The sequence below is a fragment of the Centruroides sculpturatus genome, unplaced genomic scaffold (assembly GCF_000671375.1).
Source record: "Centruroides sculpturatus isolate CEXI.00-Female unplaced genomic scaffold, Cexi_2.0 scaffold19, whole genome shotgun sequence".
NCBI classification, from domain to species: domain Eukaryota; kingdom Metazoa; phylum Arthropoda; class Arachnida; order Scorpiones; family Buthidae; genus Centruroides; species Centruroides sculpturatus.
Window position 1 is genome coordinate 1,355,845 of NW_019386694.1, and position 21,206 is coordinate 1,377,050.

The window sequence follows — 21,206 nt, forward strand, 5'->3', positions numbered from 1 at the left end:
CTGGTTTTCTGTACACAGTGGCATTTACAAGAGAATACCATTGAGACAAAATTAAAATCTGTTTTTAAGAACAACATTTGGAAGTTCAAACAAACACTTATGATGGCAAATATGGTTTATCAGATCTTCCACAATACAACTGTCATGTATGTGTTAAAAGATACTTAACAACTTAAAAATTAAAAATATTTAAAATTTTTAAGTTAGCCTCCCCTTTGCTTACTTCTGGATCTGCCTACTGTGAATGTATGTAAGGAGCAATACTGAAGGTATTTGTAGTATTCAAAGTTTTTTTTAATCAACATAATATTTGAGATCTTGAATTGTTTTAGTATATAAGTATTTGCTCACCTCTAACTTAAAATTATTTACCTTCATATATAAACAGCAGTAAACCTGCTTAATATAACCAATAAATAATGGAAAATGTAATATCTTTCAATCAGTATATAAATTTGATAATAGAAAGAGCTCACATTTCAAGAATAATTAGAATAAGTTTCCATATTATTAATAATTGAAATTCTCATGAGATGATGACTTCAGCTACCTCCAATATTTGTTGATAAATTAATTTCAAATTAACTTAGAAATAGACTGTTCGAATCAATTAAACATATGATTCAAACATAACCAACAACAGACTTATCATATAGTAATATATGTTTATTCAACATTAAATTTAACAATATGCAGAAGACTAGTATGCATTTTGACAACAAAAAACAATCTTTGTCCTACAGAGAAAAAGGTATTTCATATATGAATATGTCATATTATATGAACAGACTGTTCCAGTTTTGTGAATGTTAAATTTCAACATTACTAAGTTTCAATTTTGTTAACTTTTGGACTTTACCTATATAAAAAATTATATATAGACAGGATTGATAACCTTATAAATTTTAAGAAAAGCAATATTTCAGTATCATATTTTCTTTAATTTCAACTTTCTTCTTAATTTTTAAACCAATTTTTATTTATGTTTATAGTTTCTAAATGAGGAGATCTGGTACAAAACCTAATATGTCCATCAAGAAAAAATTGACACATTGCTTAGATTTTAATCAAGTTTATGCTCTGGATATGTTACTATTTGCACTGAGCAGTCATATTTTGTAAGAAAATATGAGATCTGTTACTTTTTAGTAAATTATAATTTAATGATGTAAATGTCACTTCCTTTTTGATCACAGATAAATTCTTTACTTCAATTTAAAAAAAAAAAAAAAAGGATATATTACCTTTTGCATCTGAACTCCCAAACTTCATCAGATATTATTCTACAATATAATTGTAGAATGCTATCTGATGAAGGAAGAGTACTTAGTTATATTTTTAAGGCACAATAAAATTTCATTGCATCAAATCATGTGTTGATTCATAATCTTCAGTTAAAAGAAGAAATAAATTTACTTTTTCAGATTTAACATATGATAATGATGATGATAATCATCATTATCATATGTTAATAATGATGTAAATAAAGATTTAACATATGATAATAATGATGATGATAATCATCATCACTATTATCATATGTTAAATCTGAAATCTTAAATCTGATTGCCATATGATAATGATGATGATTATCATCATCATCATCATCATTATCATATGGCAGTACAACACACATAAGACATACAGCTCACTTATAAGACACAGGGTCTGTCTTACAAGTCATCAAATTTAATAATAATAAAGTAATTTATAAAATTTAGTACAGATTTTACAAAATACATAGCATTAGTAAAACATTTATATATTGCAAAAACTTTTATAAAAGAAAATAAAAACAAGTACAGTAAAATTTCTCTTAGTGAACAACTCCCTTAAGTGAACAGTCAGAAAATTCCTCATATAAGTGTATATTTCAATTTTCCCCCAAGTGGTCTCATTTTAATTAACCAGTTGTAATTCCTGATCGTTCCCTATACAATAATAGGTGCTTGGTTAATTTCCTGCTGTCAAATTTTACTCCTGCAAGCTAAGTTAAATAAACAAGCCTTAGCAAGAATGCAGAATTTTCTAGAGATCCTGAGAGATAAAATGCAGATAGTGTTTGTCACATTATAGCAACAGTCAACTTGTTATTTGTACTTAGGAATAAAGTAAGTGCTTTTATCAAATATAAAACAAACCAGAGTCATGACTTGCCAATAAAATGGCAATTTCTTGATTTGTAATAAAAAAATCCTATCATTAGCTTGCTAGCACCGTGAGCCTTGAGTTCTGTGCTGCAGATACAACCTTTTCTCCAGATTTCTGTTTGTCACTATTCTCCAGTTGAATATTCTTAATAGTTTTTAGGTCTTTGTTTGGCCCAACCATCTTTTTTTGGTTACTATCTTTCAGATTAGACTCTTTCCATTGTTTGAATGTAGACAAATCTAGGAACATTCTTCCAACAAAATCCAGAAATCTAATTTGATTGTCTTTAAAATTCCCTGTTATATATGTGACATTGTCCGGTTAATGTACAGGTATCTCTCATATAACACAATAGTTACATTTCAAAAAAGTGCAACATTATGCGAATCTATTCTATATGAAACAAAGAACTAACTCAAAACATAGGGTTACATCATACAAAAGTATACTATTCTTTTTCATTACTAAGAGAAATACGTTTATTAAAGCAATCGATAATTTATTTCCAATCAATAATTAACTAACAATCACAATTAAAAGTACTGTATTACATTAATCATTGAAGACAAGTCTGTCCAAAAGGGGCCACCATTTATTTTGTATTCCAGACTTTACACATACACATCTATGGCGACAGGCCTTCCTTTTTAGGCTTCATGCCGCCAGAGGTAAAAAAAGCCGTTTAAAAACACAAACATCCAATTAAAAGGAATCGGTGATACACAGACATCTTACTTTTCATCCATCTGGCCAATTATGTAATTATGTAATATTAACTGTATTACATGTTAATATTAATTTTATTTAAGCAAGGATGTTTTCTTTTTACAAAGTATCATTGCCATCTCAGCTTTTTTGCTGATCTTGATCAGAAGTATAAGATACATTTTCATATTTTATATTTATCATAAAAAATTTTTTTATGGATGACAAAATAAAAATATGTTATTAATTAAACATTTGTTCTAGCAAGTCACATTTGTTCAATCAAGTACTGAGATACTGCCGTATTTCGTTTGTCATTTTATGAATGATTGCTTACCTACAGTTGAAAAAAATTTAATAACACTTACCTATAAATGTTTATTTAAACTTTACTAGATACGAAGATCAATCTATGAAAAGAAAACACAGTGACAGTCTTAAGGGCTAAGGTCTGAAATCAATAATGACACACGGTTCATAAGACAAGGAAGAAAAAAATTGTACTAACTTTCCTATCTGTTTTCATTAGAGTAAACCTGACAAAAAGCACAAAGTAATTTGAAAATTTCAACATTCTAAAATCCATGGGCAAATTTGAGATAACTTGTGTGTTTACTTGAATAAAAATTTTTAATATTGAAGTTTACACTTAAAAATTGTGAAATTTTCAACAGAGAATTTCCAAAACCATGTTAGAGCAAAACCGAAAGTCATGTTGTACAGGAGATATCCACAATTTTCAAACTGTGTTGTAGAAGTACAGTGTTGTATGAGAGATACTTGTATTTCTGTGAAATGTAAATAACAAACTAAGATGAAAAAACAGTTATAGCATTTTGAAAACACAATTCTGCAAAGCTTTTTGATTCAGTCTAGAACAATAAATGAAAAAATAAATATTCATTCAAAATTTTATATTCAAAAAGTAGGTCAAGTTCGACAGACGTATTTATTAACAAGAGCATATTAACTATAATTAAATTACATGGAAAAAACAGCATTAAGAGAATATACAATTTTGCCTTGTTACAAAGGTCTTTGATAATTAGAATGTAGAATGAAATCATCCAGTGAATGCTCACTGAGTAGCTAGTATCAAGAATCAAAAAATATAATGATTTATAAGATAAAACACAACAACAACCATAACTGTTGTATTGCTTTACCTCTATCCATATAACTAACAATGATTCCTTAATTTAAGAGTTTAATTCTCTGTTTTCTTCTCACTACTACTATTTGTTTTCTATCTTCATTCATTTCTTTTCAAACTTTAATTTTTTACACAATGTTTTTAGATTCAAACACACTATACATAAACCAGTACAAGCTAATTGTAAATTTCATGAGACAAGAATAATTTTTCTACTTATTCTTCTCATTAATTTTAAGCTAAAAAGTCTAAAATTAATCAGAGACACACATAACATTTTTATATCTTTTTCAAACTTTTAAAGCTCATTTTAAGCTCATTTAAAGCTGTTTTTCACCTTATAAACAAGAGAAAGGCTAAAAATATTTCTGTTTTTGATCAATTAGAATATATGGTTAAGAAGTGTCTATCTTGCATTATTTAATAAAAATATTGATATGCATTATGATATATATGATAAAAATAAATAAATTTATCCATATAATCAACTATTTCTACTTCTACCTAACTCAAAAAATTAGATTCTTTCTTAAAAAGTCTAAAATAAAATTGTATATTTTTGTTTGCAATTTGAAATGAAGGTTTATAGAGATAATAGGTNAGATTAATGAAATTCCTTATAAGTTTATTCTACCCATATTTACCAAATAATTTCTTTAAAGATGTTAACTGTCTGTTAAAAGTATTTTCCAATAATTGGAAATTTACAAGTAGTGTATTTGTTAATTGTAATATATATTAGAGCATACCTTACTTTAAAACTGATTAATATACATAAAATTATCAAATTACTCAAGAAGTTTTGATATGTATTTGTAATCACATTCAATTTTAAATACATACTTGGGTGTTAATATTTCTTTATACTGAAGTTTCTCCACCCTTATGGCTGGTACTATACAACAAGGAATGACAATATTATTAATATCAAAGGCGCTCTCTCGGCGTCTACGTCCAGTGAAGTTTGGTACAACTGAAAAATTTTTATAATGTATGTAAATATTTTTGATAAAATATACCCAAAGATTAATAACCACATAATTTCTGAACACATAAATTTTAAAAAAACGTTAATTTTTTTATTGTAACATTAAAATCTAAGTACAGTAAGACCCCACTTAATGTTAATTCGATATAATGCGGTCTGCTCAAAGCCTAAAAAAGCTCAAAATTTACGCCGATTCAACTTATCGTGGCATTTCATTGATTATTCCCAAACATGAACCAATCAGCAAAAGGTGGCAATTTATTGTAGCGCTGTACTTTCCTTATAACATTATGGATGACATAGGCAATGTCGACTTTTTTTGGCAAGAATTAACTGATAAATGCATGAATGAAGTGTGGAAGAAGTTATGGCTGAAGGTATCCAAGAATTCTCAATGAGAAGAGCCTAATCAATACAGAAGGACTAGGAAATGTAGATGAACAGGATATTGAGAAGTTACTGCAGGTTTCTGGTGACAGTCTTATCTATGACAACCTTCAAGAACTGGCAGAACAAGGAATTCATGTAGAATTGGAAAACAGAGATTCTGAAAACAAAGAATCCAAAAAATTTCTCTACTGATTTCTTTAGTAAAACTTTGGTAACGATAACTGAAATAGTTGATCAAATTGTAGTAAATGATCCATGATCCATTTTGACAGGAGTGCAATAACGAAATGAGGCATTTTGGATGCAATCTTTTGCTACTGACATTTGCTTTAGGAAAGTAAAAAAGCGACAAATGAAACTAAGCAACTACATTGCAAAAAACACAAATTTCAGAAAAGCCAGGCCTTTCATCACAAAAAATGAACTGTAAATTTCTGTGTGCATATGTTTATGTGTTATTTAACATATATTATTATGCAAATTAATATAAAAATAAAAATAATATTAATTTAAAATTAAAATTTGTTTATTTTTGGTTGCGTGTTCCCCTTTTTCTATTTACTCTATGTTAAAATGACCTCATTTAACGCTGTTTCATTTAGCACTTTGTCATTTAGGAATGCATCCCTGTGTTAAGCGGGGTCTTACTGTACTTTCACTTTAATTTTAGGCTTTCTAAGCTAAAAAAAAAAACAAATATATATATTGTCAATATTGGAAATATCTGTAAAATTGCATATTATTTTCAATGTGTATCATAAAATGATTATTTCACTCAGTTATTTTATGAATATGAATATTTGGAAATACAGTCACAAACACAAACACAGTATTTGTGTTTGTGACTGTATTTCCAAATATTCATATTCATAAATTCTTAAAGAGAACAATTTTTTAAATACTTAAAATTTCAAATCAAATAATGTGAAATTTATTACATATACAACAATACAATATAATATGCATACAGAAACAACTTAAATTAATCAATAAAAATTAGTGACAAAAGAACAGATATAGTAAATAAATAAAAGTTAAATATAGAAATTTTTCTCTGCACTTCATAATAAAATACTGTATATTTTTATTTCTGTAACAGAACAGATTTTATATTTTGATGACCTGTTAAAGAAATAATTAAATAAGCTATATTTATGACTTTAACTAATAACCATTTATACTTGCCAAAATAAAATGTATTCAAAAGAATAAATATAATTGGAATATTTATATTAGTGTTCTATATTTACAAAAATAAATAATTTGTAAAAAAAAAAATCTGTATTCTGATAAAAATATTTTGAAGATATCTAGAAATATTTGAGAATAAACTGATACTGATAGTTACTGTATGTCTGATCTTTAACTCCTTTATCTTAAACTGAATCTTCTCTGTTTCAAATTATAAAAGTTTTAATAAGTTATCTAGATCCATAAATATCTGGAAAGTATTTCTTTATCAAAACTCATTTGAAATACATGGATATGTAATATTAATTTAATTTAAGAATAAACTTTTTCCTTCAGAAAAATTATTTCCAAATGGAGGCCTCTTTTGAAATCAAATAATTCATCTATTAGCTGCCAGATGCTATCTCTGCTTTTTGTGAAAAGGAACAGATGCTTCACTTACAAATACAAATGTTTATATTTCAGAAATTTTTGATATGTGATATGTATTAAATAATATATGATTATTTCCAAATCATTTACTTAACTGGTATATAAAATAAGAAATCTTGCAAGTTAACAAATAATAGTTACTGAAAGCAATTAATTCATTTAATTTTAACTATAATTTATTTTCATCTGATTTATATATTGCATTCAGAACTTCTGTAAGGATAAATTTAATATAATTAACAATAACACAATTTGAAAATTTTTAAACTTGTGTTGTAAAAATTCATCATTTAAAAGATGTAAAGAATATATTGGACCAATACATACATTTTATATTTTGTTTGAATCTTTGAAATGAGATCTGAATTTGTTTGATAATGAAAACATTGACAAAACTTGAGAAAACAATAACTATTCAATGGTTGTACTAATTATAATAAAAACTTTACATTAATTCACACAAATTTAATTTTTAAAATTACTTTAAGTTTTAATACAACTCAAAATAAATATTACAACAAACAAAACTTGTTAACACGATATTATATAGAAATGTAGAAAAGTAAATTTTTTAAGATGAATAATTTTCAATTCTGCATTGTAGAAATACAATAAAATAACTGCATAAAACTATTTATATTTTTAATATTAAAAGTAATTAATTATACCATAAACAAAAATATTTTCTAATATAAAAAATTTGAAATCCAGATTTATAAATAGTAATAAAGTATGATTATAAAAATATATAATCCATTTATATTTAATTATTTCCTTTATGCTAAATACTGATGTTATTCAAATGATAACCTTTACAGGAATTCTGAAAACAGGGAAATAATGTAAAATTAATAAGTACCATAAAGTACTATAGGTAGGTGCCATATTTATTTATTTAAGAAACAAACTTTAATAGAAAATGAAATTAGTCATTACAAAGAAAAATACCAGTTGCCATTTCAAGTATACTTTGTTTTAAAAATTAAAACTTTTATAAATAAATATTTAACTACTTTATTAATAAATGAACACAAACAGATATGTGCAAAAGAAATAATAGCCACCCTTGAATAGTAAATACAGAGAAAAATATGCAATTTAAAATAGTAGTCATGGCTATTATTCAAATATAACCAGTACTAATATTGAACAGAACTATTTATTATATTCATTTGAAATTTTAAAAAATTTAAATTTTAATCATTACATACCATCTTGAGTAAAAGAGTAAAGATTTGGTGAACATGGTCTTGAATTATTTGGAGAAGAGTTTAAACTCTGATTTTGATCTTTTTGTTTTTTAGCTGAACCTTAAAATTTTAAAACAAAAATTAAAATTCTGCACAAATCAAATTTAATAAATGTATACAATAGACTCAAATACATAACAAAAACATACACCGAATAAATGGGATTTATATAAATTGTCACATTAATAACAACAAAAACAAAAAATACAGTCTCAAACTAGTATTTATGATTATTAGTCTGTTCTATATCTGTAAAAATATAAAAATTTGAAAAATATTTTCTGATACTTGCTACTCAGAAAATTCACCAGTTTATTTTAGTATACATTCTAATCATCAAAAGTTCTTAAAGCAAAGCAAAGCCTTTTTAATTTTTGTTGTTGTCTTTTCTATGTAATTATTAATATAAAGTTGATGTAGCCTCCAAGGAAATGTCAAAGCTACCATTTGAATAAGCAGAATTCTTGATTAAAATTTTTAAACATTGATGCTAAATTATTTACATTATTTTAAAATCACTTTAGATATAAGTACAATCAGAATATTACATTCTAGTAATGAACATGTAGCTACATGTACTTTTAAAAAGTATGAAAAATAGTATTTGCATTTTTACTTAAAAAAAATAAAGTTTTACTTTAGTATACAGTGGTACCTCAGGATACAAAATTAATCCGTTCCAAAACTGAGATCATATCATGAAAATGTCGTAAGGTGAATCATTTTTCCCCATACTATCACATGTAAAACTAAATAATTCGTTCCAACACGAAAAACACACTCAAATTAAAGCTAAGTAGTGCATTGAAAAAAAATAATTATAGTAAGGAAAACACCAAAAAATGCGTTTTGTATTTGTAAATGTATAAATAACCATAATAGTATAATAATTGATTAAAAAAATGTAGTTTTATTTGCACTTTAACTTTTAACTTTGAGGATAGACTACAGTGGAGGTGTAAACTGGTGGCGGAAGAGAGGGAGAAGGGATGACTACAAAAACTTAACTTACATAATATAATGTAACAATAACTTAAAAATAACTTAGAAAAGATAAAAAGAATTAGTGTTATTTTATATAGATTTTTTAAATTTTTATTCACTGCTTTTTGCTTTCTTTCCTTCACTTCCACCAGCACTTTCACTGGATAGAGGTCGCTTGGTAAAATATCTATCTAAAGAGGTTTGGCTTTGCCTACTTTTTAAAATTTTTCTAAAATAACTTAGGCAAATGTCATTACTCCCAGTAGCAATATGGCTAGTGTGAATCTTTTTGGGATGTTTCTTTTCAATAAAATCAGCCACTTTCTGATAATACCTCAGATTTCCTTTATTGAGCGAGATCCTTCCACGACGAAGCAAACCGAGCAAAATGAAGCGAACTAATGTAACATTGTATGGTGAGTTTTTGTTTGTATCGTGAAGTAAAAATATGTTCGAATTTCATGTCGTATCCTGAAAATTTCGTATGCTGGGGCATTCATATCCTGAGGTACCACTGTATATTGTTATTTTCTGATATATCTAGGATTTTATAAAACTCAATTCTTATTCTTATATTTGTCTTTTCATGTTGGCATATTTTAGTAAATTAAAATGTATTTAAAATGGAGATGGGTAAATATTGCTTTTCTGAAATTTGAATACTAACTAGTTCTTGGCTATTCAAATACTCAGAATACTTAGTGAACTTAATTACCTTATATAACTTTAGGTCAGCAATTTATTTATATTGCACATTTATTATTAATTTGTAATTTATTTTAAGGTATTAATAAATTAATAAAGAAAAACAAAAAATAAAGATTTCCTAAATTTTAAGAAATGAAACTTCAAACTTTTAACTTAGACTTATAAATTATTGCTTTTCTAGGTACTCTTATCTCAATCACAATAGATTAATTAATCAGATAATTGTTTTCATTCTCACTCACTGCAGATTTCTATCTAAGAAAACAAGAATTTGAGAACATTCAAGATCTAGCCTACTGCTTTTCTCACAAATTAGCACCTCTTCAGCACCTCTGGTTTTCTGTACACAGTGGCATTTACAAGAGAATACCATTGAGACAAAATTAAAATCTGTTTTTAAGAACAACATTTGGAAGTTCAAACAAACACTTATGATGGCAAATATGGTTTATCAGATCTTCCACAATACAACTGTCATGTATGTGTTAAAAGATACTTAACAACTTAAAAATTAAAAATATTTAAAATTTTTAAGTTAGCCTCCCCTTTGCTTACTTCTGGATCTGCCTACTGTGAATGTATGTAAGGAGCAATACTGAAGGTATTTGTAGTATTCAAAGTTTTTTTTAATCAACATAATATTTGAGATCTTGAATTGTTTTAGTATATAAGTATTTGCTCACCTCTAACTTAAAATTATTTACCTTCATATATAAACAGCAGTAAACCTGCTTAATATAACCAATAAATAATGGAAAATGTAATATCTTTCAATCAGTATATAAATTTGATAATAGAAAGAGCTCACATTTCAAGAATAATTAGAATAAGTTTCCATATTATTAATAATTGAAATTCTCATGAGATGATGACTTCAGCTACCTCCAATATTTGTTGATAAATTAATTTCAAATTAACTTAGAAATAGACTGTTCGAATCAATTAAACATATGATTCAAACATAACCAACAACAGACTTATCATATAGTAATATATGTTTATTCAACATTAAATTTAACAATATGCAGAAGACTAGTATGCATTTTGACAACAAAAAACAATCTTTGTCCTACAGAGAAAAAGGTATTTCATATATGAATATGTCATATTATATGAACAGACTGTTCCAGTTTTGTGAATGTTAAATTTCAACATTACTAAGTTTCAATTTTGTTAACTTTTGGACTTTACCTATATAAAAAATTATATATAGACAGGATTGATAACCTTATAAATTTTAAGAAAAGCAATATTTCAGTATCATATTTTCTTTAATTTCAACTTTCTTCTTAATTTTTAAACCAATTTTTATTTATGTTTATAGTTTCTAAATGAGGAGATCTGGTACAAAACCTAATATGTCCATCAAGAAAAAATTGACACATTGCTTAGATTTTAATCAAGTTTATGCTCTGGATATGTTACTATTTGCACTGAGCAGTCATATTTTGTAAGAAAATATGAGATCTGTTACTTTTTAGTAAATTATAATTTAATGATGTAAATGTCACTTCCTTTTTGATCACAGATAAATTCTTTACTTCAATTTAAAAAAAAAAAAAAAAGGATATATTACCTTTTGCATCTGAACTCCCAAACTTCATCAGATATTATTCTACAATATAATTGTAGAATGCTATCTGATGAAGGAAGAGTACTTAGTTATATTTTTAAGGCACAATAAAATTTCATTGCATCAAATCATGTGTTGATTCATAATCTTCAGTTAAAAGAAGAAATAAATTTACTTTTTCAGATTTAACATATGATAATGATGATGATAATCATCATTATCATATGTTAATAATGATGTAAATAAAGATTTAACATATGATAATAATGATGATGATAATCATCATCACTATTATCATATGTTAAATCTGAAATCTTAAATCTGATTGCCATATGATAATGATGATGATTATCATCATCATCATCATCATTATCATATGGCAGTACAACACACATAAGACATACAGCTCACTTATAAGACACAGGGTCTGTCTTACAAGTCATCAAATTTAATAATAATAAAGTAATTTATAAAATTTAGTACAGATTTTACAAAATACATAGCATTAGTAAAACATTTATATATTGCAAAAACTTTTATAAAAGAAAATAAAAACAAGTACAGTAAAATTTCTCTTAGTGAACAACTCCCTTAAGTGAACAGTCAGAAAATTCCTCATATAAGTGTATATTTCAATTTTCCCCCAAGTGGTCTCATTTTAATTAACCAGTTGTAATTCCTGATCGTTCCCTATACAATAATAGGTGCTTGGTTAATTTCCTGCTGTCAAATTTTACTCCTGCAAGCTAAGTTAAATAAACAAGCCTTAGCAAGAATGCAGAATTTTCTAGAGATCCTGAGAGATAAAATGCAGATAGTGTTTGTCACATTATAGCAACAGTCAACTTGTTATTTGTACTTAGGAATAAAGTAAGTGCTTTTATCAAATATAAAACAAACCAGAGTCATGACTTGCCAATAAAATGGCAATTTCTTGATTTGTAATAAAAAAATCCTATCATTAGCTTGCTAGCACCGTGAGCCTTGAGTTCTGTGCTGCAGATACAACCTTTTCTCCAGATTTCTGTTTGTCACTATTCTCCAGTTGAATATTCTTAATAGTTTTTAGGTCTTTGTTTGGCCCAACCATCTTTTTTTGGTTACTATCTTTCAGATTAGACTCTTTCCATTGTTTGAATGTAGACAAATCTAGGAACATTCTTCCAACAAAATCCAGAAATCTAATTTGATTGTCTTTAAAATTCCCTGTTATATATGTGACATTGTCCGGTTAATGTACAGGTATCTCTCATATAACACAATAGTTACATTTCAAAAAAGTGCAACATTATGCGAATCTATTCTATATGAAACAAAGAACTAACTCAAAACATAGGGTTACATCATACAAAAGTATACTATTCTTTTTCATTACTAAGAGAAATACGTTTATTAAAGCAATCGATAATTTATTTCCAATCAATAATTAACTAACAATCACAATTAAAAGTACTGTATTACATTAATCATTGAAGACAAGTCTGTCCAAAAGGGGCCACCATTTATTTTGTATTCCAGACTTTACACATACACATCTATGGCGACAGGCCTTCCTTTTTAGGCTTCATGCCGCCAGAGGTAAAAAAAGCCGTTTAAAAACACAAACATCCAATTAAAAGGAATCGGTGATACACAGACATCTTACTTTTCATCCATCTGGCCAATTATGTAATTATGTAATATTAACTGTATTACATGTTAATATTAATTTTATTTAAGCAAGGATGTTTTCTTTTTACAAAGTATCATTGCCATCTCAGCTTTTTTGCTGATCTTGATCAGAAGTATAAGATACATTTTCATATTTTATATTTATCATAAAAAATTTTTTTATGGATGACAAAATAAAAATATGTTATTAATTAAACATTTGTTCTAGCAAGTCACATTTGTTCAATCAAGTACTGAGATACTGCCGTATTTCGTTTGTCATTTTATGAATGATTGCTTACCTACAGTTGAAAAAAATTTAATAACACTTACCTATAAATGTTTATTTAAACTTTACTAGATACGAAGATCAATCTATGAAAAGAAAACACAGTGACAGTCTTAAGGGCTAAGGTCTGAAATCAATAATGACACACGGTTCATAAGACAAGGAAGAAAAAAATTGTACTAACTTTCCTATCTGTTTTCATTAGAGTAAACCTGACAAAAAGCACAAAGTAATTTGAAAATTTCAACATTCTAAAATCCATGGGCAAATTTGAGATAACTTGTGTGTTTACTTGAATAAAAATTTTTAATATTGAAGTTTACACTTAAAAATTGTGAAATTTTCAACAGAGAATTTCCAAAACCATGTTAGAGCAAAACCGAAAGTCATGTTGTACAGGAGATATCCACAATTTTCAAACTGTGTTGTAGAAGTACAGTGTTGTATGAGAGATACTTGTATTTCTGTGAAATGTAAATAACAAACTAAGATGAAAAAACAGTTATAGCATTTTGAAAACACAATTCTGCAAAGCTTTTTGATTCAGTCTAGAACAATAAATGAAAAAATAAATATTCATTCAAAATTTTATATTCAAAAAGTAGGTCAAGTTCGACAGACGTATTTATTAACAAGAGCATATTAACTATAATTAAATTACATGGAAAAAACAGCATTAAGAGAATATACAATTTTGCCTTGTTACAAAGGTCTTTGATAATTAGAATGTAGAATGAAATCATCCAGTGAATGCTCACTGAGTAGCTAGTATCAAGAATCAAAAAATATAATGATTTATAAGATAAAACACAACAACAACCATAACTGTTGTATTGCTTTACCTCTATCCATATAACTAACAATGATTCCTTAATTTAAGAGTTTAATTCTCTGTTTTCTTCTCACTACTACTATTTGTTTTCTATCTTCATTCATTTCTTTTCAAACTTTAATTTTTTACACAATGTTTTTAGATTCAAACACACTATACATAAACCAGTACAAGCTAATTGTAAATTTCATGAGACAAGAATAATTTTTCTACTTATTCTTCTCATTAATTTTAAGCTAAAAAGTCTAAAATTAATCAGAGACACACATAACATTTTTATATCTTTTTCAAACTTTTAAAGCTCATTTTAAGCTCATTTAAAGCTGTTTTTCACCTTATAAACAAGAGAAAGGCTAAAAATATTTCTGTTTTTGATCAATTAGAATATATGGTTAAGAAGTGTCTATCTTGCATTATTTAATAAAAATATTGATATGCATTATGATATATATGATAAAAATAAATAAATTTATCCATATAATCAACTATTTCTACTTCTACCTAACTCAAAAAATTAGATTCTTTCTTAAAAAGTCTAAAATAAAATTGTATATTTTTGTTTGCAATTTGAAATGAAGGTTTATAGAGATAATAGGTAAGAAAAAAAGAATAATTTATATAGTTTTTATGAACTTAAAAGTATTCACAACCTCTCTTTAATATATGATAAGATATGAATTAAAAAAAAAAAAGGTTTATAGTAAAACACTATATCCAAATATTTATTTGTGAAACAAAGATTAACTTTCCAAAAAGTCTGCTACAATTATTATTACAAGTCAAGGAAACTAATATTTGCTTTTTTGTGTTTACATATTTGAGTCTATTTGTATGAACTAATTGAATTTTGCTAATAAAAATCTTAAATTATTCCACAATTTTTGTATTAGAATATATTTTATAGTATATAAATCACAATGAAGCTTAGTTTTTTTTAATAAAAATTTTCAATTTGTAATTTTTAAAAACACTTTTACTTATTGTATGGTCTATATTTTAATTATCCTTTGTAAATTTTTGAGAATCAATTCTAATTTGATCTTAAATAAAATAAAATACTGTACATAATATATGACAGTCAAGAATCTAATATAATATTTTATCACAAAAACAATAAAAGTTTAAATCTAATACCTGATGATGAAAAAAGCATTTCTGCTATTCTCTTTGCTTGTTTATGTCGTTTCTTTTGGTGCTGGGATGATGCAGATGATAATGAAAATGTAGAAGAGGAGGATGAGGATGATGATATTGATGAAAGATGCCTTTTACTAAAAAATTTTATAATTTGATTAATATTTTGTTATAATAACTAAATTACATTAAATATTTTAAAATTTTATTGTATCATTAGAAATTTATACTGTTGATAAATATATTACCAATAAATTTTTAAGTTAATTTAGCAATTAAGTAAAACAAAAATGACAAACTAAATAAATATTTCTGAGAGTATTATTTTTAAAAGCATACATACAGATGTTACAATTTCATAATTTTATATTGTATTCAATATATTCCTATCCTCCAATCAGTTACCTTAAACTCTCATATCATCTATTTAATTTTTATACTATAATTATAGTTANAAAAAAAAAAAAAAAAAAAAAAAAAAAAAAAAAAAAAAAAAAAAAAAAAAAAAAAAAAAAAAAAAAAAAAAAAAAAAAAAAAAAAAAAAAAAAAAAAAAAAAAAAAAAAAAAAAAAAAAAAAAAAAAAAAAAAAAAAAAAAAAAAAAAAAAAAAAAAAAAAAAAAAAAAAAAAAAAAAAAAAAAAAAAAAAAAAAAAAAAAAAAAAAAAAAAAAAAAAAAAAAAAAAAAAAAAAAAAAAAAAAAAAAAAAAAAAAAAAAAAAAAAAAAAAAAAAAAAAAAAAAAAAAAAAAAAAAAAAAAAAAAAAAAAAAAAAAAAAAAAAAAAAAAAAAAAAAAAAAAAAAAAAAAAAAAAAAAAAAAAAAAAAAAAAAAAAAAAAAAAAAAAAAAAAAAAAAAAAAAAAAAAAAAAAAAAAAAAAAAAAAAAAAAAAAAAAAAAAAAAAAAAAAAAAAAAAAAAAAAAAAAAAAAAAAAAAAAAAAAAAAAAAAAAAAAAAAAAAAAAAAAAAAAAAAAAAAAAAAAAAAAAAAAAAAAAAAAAAAAAAAAAAAAAAAAAAAAAAAAAAAAAAAAAAAAAAAAAAAAAAAAAAAAAAAAAAAAAAAAAAAAAAAAAAAAAAAAAAAAAAAAAAAAAAAAACAAGTAAAATGGCAAAGCCATTCTTGGGACGAGACTATGTCTCAAAGAGTGCAAATCTTGCCTGTTTGTAGAAACAGTTTCAGCCTTTTGTATTTTATTCTGACCTAGTTCTTGGTCCCCTGACTATCTACAAGTCTGTTTTTTTTTATGTGTGCATGATTTGGGCACCAAATACTCTATGCCAAATTGCAACTCCTGATATGTACTCCTCCTTCATACCTCTAAGGTGTGCAGCCATTGACAGCAGTGCAATTTTAGAGACAAGACATAGTCTTGTCAAATAGTAAATAATAATAATGAGAAAAATCTTCATTAAATTCAATCTACTCAAGATATGACACCCCTTGATCTTTAACCACAAAATTTAACAGTATCAATTTTCCTTATACACAAAGATCTTGAAAAATTTCAGAAATTTTTGACAAAAAACATAGGAGCAGGTGAACAAAACTGTATCACACACACACAAACATCCATACATACAGAAAAAATCCCCAATGTTTTGTTTGCATTTCTTAACATTTAAAGAACCTGAGTAAAAAAAAAATGTAAAAATCTGGGGAATCAATTGAGACCGAGCCCTTGATTTTGCTATATTTTACGAAAATTTTAAGCCTAATTTCCCTTCACGATCATTAAGAAAACATCACAGGGGAAAAAGTATTAAATGTTGTCTTCTCATCAACAACCACTAAGAAAGGATAACAATTTACAGTTAAAGGGATGAGAATGTCAACATTCACCCACATAAACAGGCTGAATCTAACATTGCACAAACCAAAGATTACATTCTACGTCCAATTTCGACACCTTCTCTTTATCTCCCTGGATCACCTCTGACCCAACACCTGCAAATTCAACCTTCGTCTTCAACAACACTCAATCACATAATCATTTTCCAGGCCAAAATGAATATAAAGCTGATACACCCCACTTCGGCACAATCATCTCTCCAAAATCATTTTTACTCTGTGCACCCCTCCAAGTTGCGCTTGTCTCCTAGAAATCCTTTAGACTGTGCAGATTCTCCTCAAAAGTTCTCCAACATCGGCTCGCTCACCAAAACCCAATCAATTCTTGAAGTCACTAGAAGAGGGAAAGAGGTAGGATAGTTCTCAAACTTTTGTAAACTCTCTCTCTCAGTGTGATGAACTGTTATCGGTAAACTAGGATGGTTCGCATACCCTCTCGGTCCGGAGTAAGCACTTGATTGTCAACCGTTGTCTCTGGAAATCGTGTAACCATTTTGTTGTTATTAGTTAAATTTAATTATTCATTAAAATTTTGATTTTTCTTAATTACTTATGGTGTCTGTTTCTTGAGTATTGCCTACATTTTACCGATGGCCCTCTCACTCCCATTCAACCTGATAAGCTAATCCTGAACCACGGGAAATGCACAAAGAAGAAACATACCATCTACTGACCCTGTGTTAGTGGTTATTACCTAACCGTTGCTGGTAAAGGGATAAGACCTCGACCTTACCCCCAGTACTCACACAATTATTGACTGACCACTATACTTTCCCTGTTATATATAACAACTGGAAAAGCAACAATAAATTTAATAAGAACTAAGACTACTTTGAGCAGTCATCTTCAAGTTAACGTATGTTCTAAAATTGAACAGTAATTTGAAGAAAATATTTAAGTGATTTATAATAATGTATAATAAAATATTTAAAAAGGATAGAACAAGTCTCTGGTTGGATGGTGCAGTAAGATTTACTGCAGCCATTTACAAATGAAAAAAATTTCAGCATGACTTCAAAATATGACCTCCAAGCCTGGAAGAGGGTGTCACTGTTCTTAAAATTGATGGTAGTATTTTTTCTACAGACTTTATATATCTCTCAAGATATGATCTGAAGTTGACTGCTCAAAATAGTTGAAAACATTAGTTTTCATTAAATTTATTGTGTTTTGTTGGATTATTTGGTGTTTGAGTCTTATCTTTCAAACTGAAAAAATTATTTTTTGTTTCAAAAATTAAATTAAGTTTCTTTAACATTTCAAAATAAAAAAGTGCTACTTTTTAAATTTTTTACAAATTATAATGCTTAAAATGGATATAATGAATCAAAACAGAAATTATTAACAATAAAGTTCAATTTATGTTTTAACTAATAGGGAACTATTATATATTATATAAATGAAATTACATAACCTAACATTATATAAACAAAGTATCTTGAAATTCTTTATTTGTAATTCACAGAAATTTGTCATTCTGAATTAGTTTATACTAACACAAACAATAAATCTTATGAGTGCCACTCTTGCTTAACACTATCTTTCTCAAAGTAATTCTTCTAAATTATTAAATATTAAAGAGATGCCGAATAGTCTTTTTCTACTAACAAATTCTGATTAATGACCATATTGTCTCTAATATTCTCATTAAAGTTTAGTTAAATTGCAGTAAATTGATGAATTAATTAATAATTCAATCTTTACTTAATAAAATTGTATTCTATGTTTCTGATTCTATATTTTGATGATCAATATAGTTTTACTTTCGACCAACAGATGGTAGCACTATACATAACATAACAAGCAGATTTTATACATTAATAAAATTAATCTATTTGACTTTTTCAATATTTATGGATTGAATATTAAAATATTTCATATGTGATGACATGTTAACAGATTATTATTAAAATTTTAAAAATAATTTTTCAGAAATGTAAATTTCAAAATAGAATACAATATAATAATAGAAATGAGGTGTAAAAAATATAGCAAAATATATACTATATTGTATAATTTTGAACTTGTTTAGAATAAAAATGTGAATTTAATAGAATTACTTTTCTACAAAATAAAATTTGTTCTAGTTTATTACTTAAAAAGTAATACTAATGTTGCATATACTTTGATAATTAATTCATAAAATTCAATTAAACAGAATCAGTTAGACACAATTAAAATTGCCTAACATTATACAGAACAGAGAACAAAATTTCAGACAAGAAATTAAGATAAACCAATATGACTGAGATTAACTGAACTGTGTAAACTCAATTTCAATTCAGAATCAAATATTACATTGAAATATCTAAACATAGTAAATATTAGCTTTTGGATCATAATATACTGAAATAAATGCAAAATAATAAGACAGATGTTTTTCTATAAACTGAAAGGCTGAGCACAACAGTGGTCTAAACATCCCCCTTTTTTAAAGTAGAGGATATATCTACTTAAAAAAAAGTGGTGTATACAAATTTTCATATTTGGCTGTTATATTTTTTTCATCAATACTTAAATGGAACCATAGTAATCTTTCATTATATTTAAAGACAGTATATTTAATACACAAAAGTATGGCATTGTTAACTAAATTATTAATTTTATTAATTTGAATAAACAAATTTAAAGAGAAATAATGAAAATTAGTATTTGAGCAATTATATACAAACTATAACTGATTAAGAGTATTTTGGTATATTGACAAAGAAAAAAAATCCAGCAATGAGTTGCATGACTTTCCTGGCAAGAGTTAAGCTTGTATGTGGCACCATCTATTATGAGATTTTATTTTAAAATTTTTTTTATATTATTAATTATTTTAAAATGACAAAAAGCTTAATTTTGAGGGTAGAGAGGAGTTTTATAAAAAAAAACTGTAAATGCTAATAATAAGTAAACTCTTCATTAAGTCAAACTCCACTTGAGATACAACACATGACCCCCCCTCCATCTCCTCACCTCCTTTACCTTTAAACCATCAAAATTTAATAACATCAATTCCCCTAAGACAAAAAACTCCCTGCAGAATTATAAAAAAAAAAAAAGTATAGGAGTTATTAAGCTTCAATGTGGGCAAACAAAATTGTGCACCCCATATACAAACATCTGTCTGTACATACAGAAAAAAATCCCCAACTTTTTTTTACATTTCTTCATATTTCAAGGTCCTGAGTCCAAAAATGTAAAATCTTGGAGGTCACTTTTTGACCAATTCCTATATTTTCCTCATATATATAACAGCTAGAAAAGTAAAAAGTGAAAAATTTCTAAAAATTAATGAATTATTTAGAAAGTTGTTATTTAAAAAAAATTATAATTTACTACAGCCTCAATATATTGTTGTGTGACCGAGGGGTCGGCACCTCTTTGGCGCCTTGTCAGGATGACACCACCGAGCCTCTAGGGGACTCGGAACTCGCGACTTTAAGTCTAAAGCTTCACGAGCGGTAGCGTGTGAGCGCTTGGATTCGGAGTAGAGGTGAGGAGAGAGAAACGAGGAAGTGATTCACTCGATTCCAGATTAATAAACAATAACAAATTTATTTTAACGAGCAGGAGTACATGATATACGATCATAGACATCTTGGATTGATATATATATATCCATATTCTATATCCCTAGATTATCGAATCTAACTGTCGCGAGAGAGAGAGAGTTACAGGATATTCGCGTGTGGATAAATACCTTATAGAGAGGTCGAGGATTGATGACTGGATGATTCTCCGTCAGGATTCTTGGGATGTTGGATGGAATGTTCTTGATATTTAGAGTGTTCAGGTAACAGGAGCAACTTCGGAGGGAGGTATCCGACTGGTGTTGAGGCACTTAGGTGGGTAAGATATACTTATGATAAGGTCGGCGGATGCACGATATTTTGCACGGTATAAATTCTTCAGCGGACGAACTTTGGAGGACGACTGACTTCGGGATCT

At 26.3% G+C, this 21,206-nt stretch overlaps 1 protein-coding gene across 1 annotated transcript; it reads right to left on the bottom strand.

Moving 5' to 3' along the window:
- Positions 1 to 4,739: 4,739 nt before the first annotated feature.
- LOC111615599 (KAT8 regulatory NSL complex subunit 1-like) lies at positions 4,740 to 18,898 on the bottom strand. Its single transcript, XM_023357005.1, has 4 exons — positions 18,879 to 18,898; positions 15,431 to 15,567; positions 8,222 to 8,320; positions 4,740 to 4,982 (listed from the first exon to the last, which is right to left on the bottom strand). Exons 1-4 carry the CDS (start codon positions 18,896 to 18,898, stop codon positions 4,798 to 4,800), a joined length of 441 nt encoding a protein of 146 aa, XP_023212773.1. The 3' UTR covers positions 4,740 to 4,797.
- Positions 18,899 to 21,206: the final 2,308 nt, after the last annotated feature.

Bases quoted from the DNA above. Each gene is read 5' to 3' on its own strand.
- LOC111615599 (XM_023357005.1), bottom strand. From the start codon at position 18,898: ATGGTCATTAATCAGAATTT. The intron at 8,321-15,430 runs GTATTAGATTTA...TAAAATTTTAAG, and splicing joins AATGCTTTTTTCATCATCAG to GTTCAGCTAAAAAACAAAAA. The intron at 4,983-8,221 runs GTATGTAATGAT...AAAATTTTTCAG, and splicing joins TTACTCTTTTACTCAAGATG to TTGTACCAAACTTCACTGGA.